This window comes from Auxenochlorella protothecoides (genome assembly GCF_000733215.1).
Source record: "Auxenochlorella protothecoides strain 0710 unplaced genomic scaffold scaffold63, whole genome shotgun sequence".
In the NCBI taxonomy this organism is placed as follows: domain Eukaryota; kingdom Viridiplantae; phylum Chlorophyta; class Trebouxiophyceae; order Chlorellales; family Chlorellaceae; genus Auxenochlorella; species Auxenochlorella protothecoides.
The window spans coordinates 122,225-123,205 of record NW_011934362.1 but is presented as its reverse complement, the minus strand read 5'-3'; the positions used below and the strand labels follow the sequence as shown (position 1 = coordinate 123,205).

The following is a 981-nucleotide window of genomic DNA, read 5'->3' as shown; positions in this document are numbered from 1 at the left end:
CGCGCGGCGCCGCGGGGGCGGGCGTCGTCATGTGGACCAAGGCTGAGGACGAGCTGCTGCTGGCCACCGTGCACGAGTTTGGCCTGAACTGGACGCTGGTGTCGGAGGTGCTGAGCCTCAGCCTGGGCCTACAGGGCATCCACCGCCCCGGGTCGCTGTGCAAGCAGCGCTTCCGGCACCTCACAGTGAGCGGATACTTGTTTGTGTGTGTTTGTGTGGGGGGGGTGTTTAGGGTGGAAAGTACCATTGTGGTGCTGCCTCTGTGACTCTGCGTGCCTCCCGGGCCTCAAGCGCCATGCAGTTGCCGGTTGTCACTGGTGTCGGCCGGGGAGTGCATGGAGTGGTTCCCTCCGCCACCAGCGTCCCTCACCACCAGTCCGCTTTACCCCCCACCCCACCTCCACCCTGCAGGCCCAGGAAGGGCAGGACTACTCGGAGGAGAGGGCGCTGGCCGCTCTCAACCAGCAGCTGTCCAAGCAGCAGGTGGGTGGCTCTGCCATGGACTGGACAGCGTCGGAGGGTATGCACGCATGGCCATGCCTTGTGTGGCTGTGCGAGCATCGATGCCCTCCCCTCGACCTGCACCTTTCACCCTCTGCTTGCTCCCACTCACCCTCGTTGTGCACCGTCCAACCCCCCCTCCCCACCACCCCACGAACACCCACACAGGCGCGGGAGCTGCTGGTGCAGTGCCTGCCTGTGCGCGACGACGTGCTGATGCGGCTGCTGGAGGCCCTGGCCCAGATTGGGGGCGGGGCCAAGTCGCGGCGCGCGGCGGAGGAGAAGCGTGCCGAGGCGGTGCGCACTCGACGCCAGGAGACGCACGCCTCGCACGCCTCGGTCATGGGCCACGTGCTGGCGCAGACCGCGGGGCGGCGCCTGACGCCGCTGGAGCTGTCCTCCGCGGTGAACAACGCCTACCTGAACCAGGCCAAGCAGCAGGCCGCGCTGGCGGAGCAGGCCGCACAGGGTAGGAGGGGG

General features: G+C 68.3%; 1 protein-coding gene across 1 annotated transcript in view; it reads left to right on the top strand.

Moving 5' to 3' along the window:
* F751_5430 (E1A-binding protein p400) overlaps positions 1-981 on the top strand; it is a gene marked incomplete at both ends in the record, with an annotated part of 6,238 nt that overhangs the window by 2,872 nt on the left and 2,385 nt on the right. Inside the window, 3 exons of the mRNA XM_011402552.1 lie at positions 42-185; positions 412-483; positions 670-970. Coding sequence (XP_011400854.1) covers positions 42-185; positions 412-483; positions 670-970 — 517 coding nt within the window. The remainder of the gene's footprint in view (positions 1-41; positions 186-411; positions 484-669; positions 971-981) is intronic.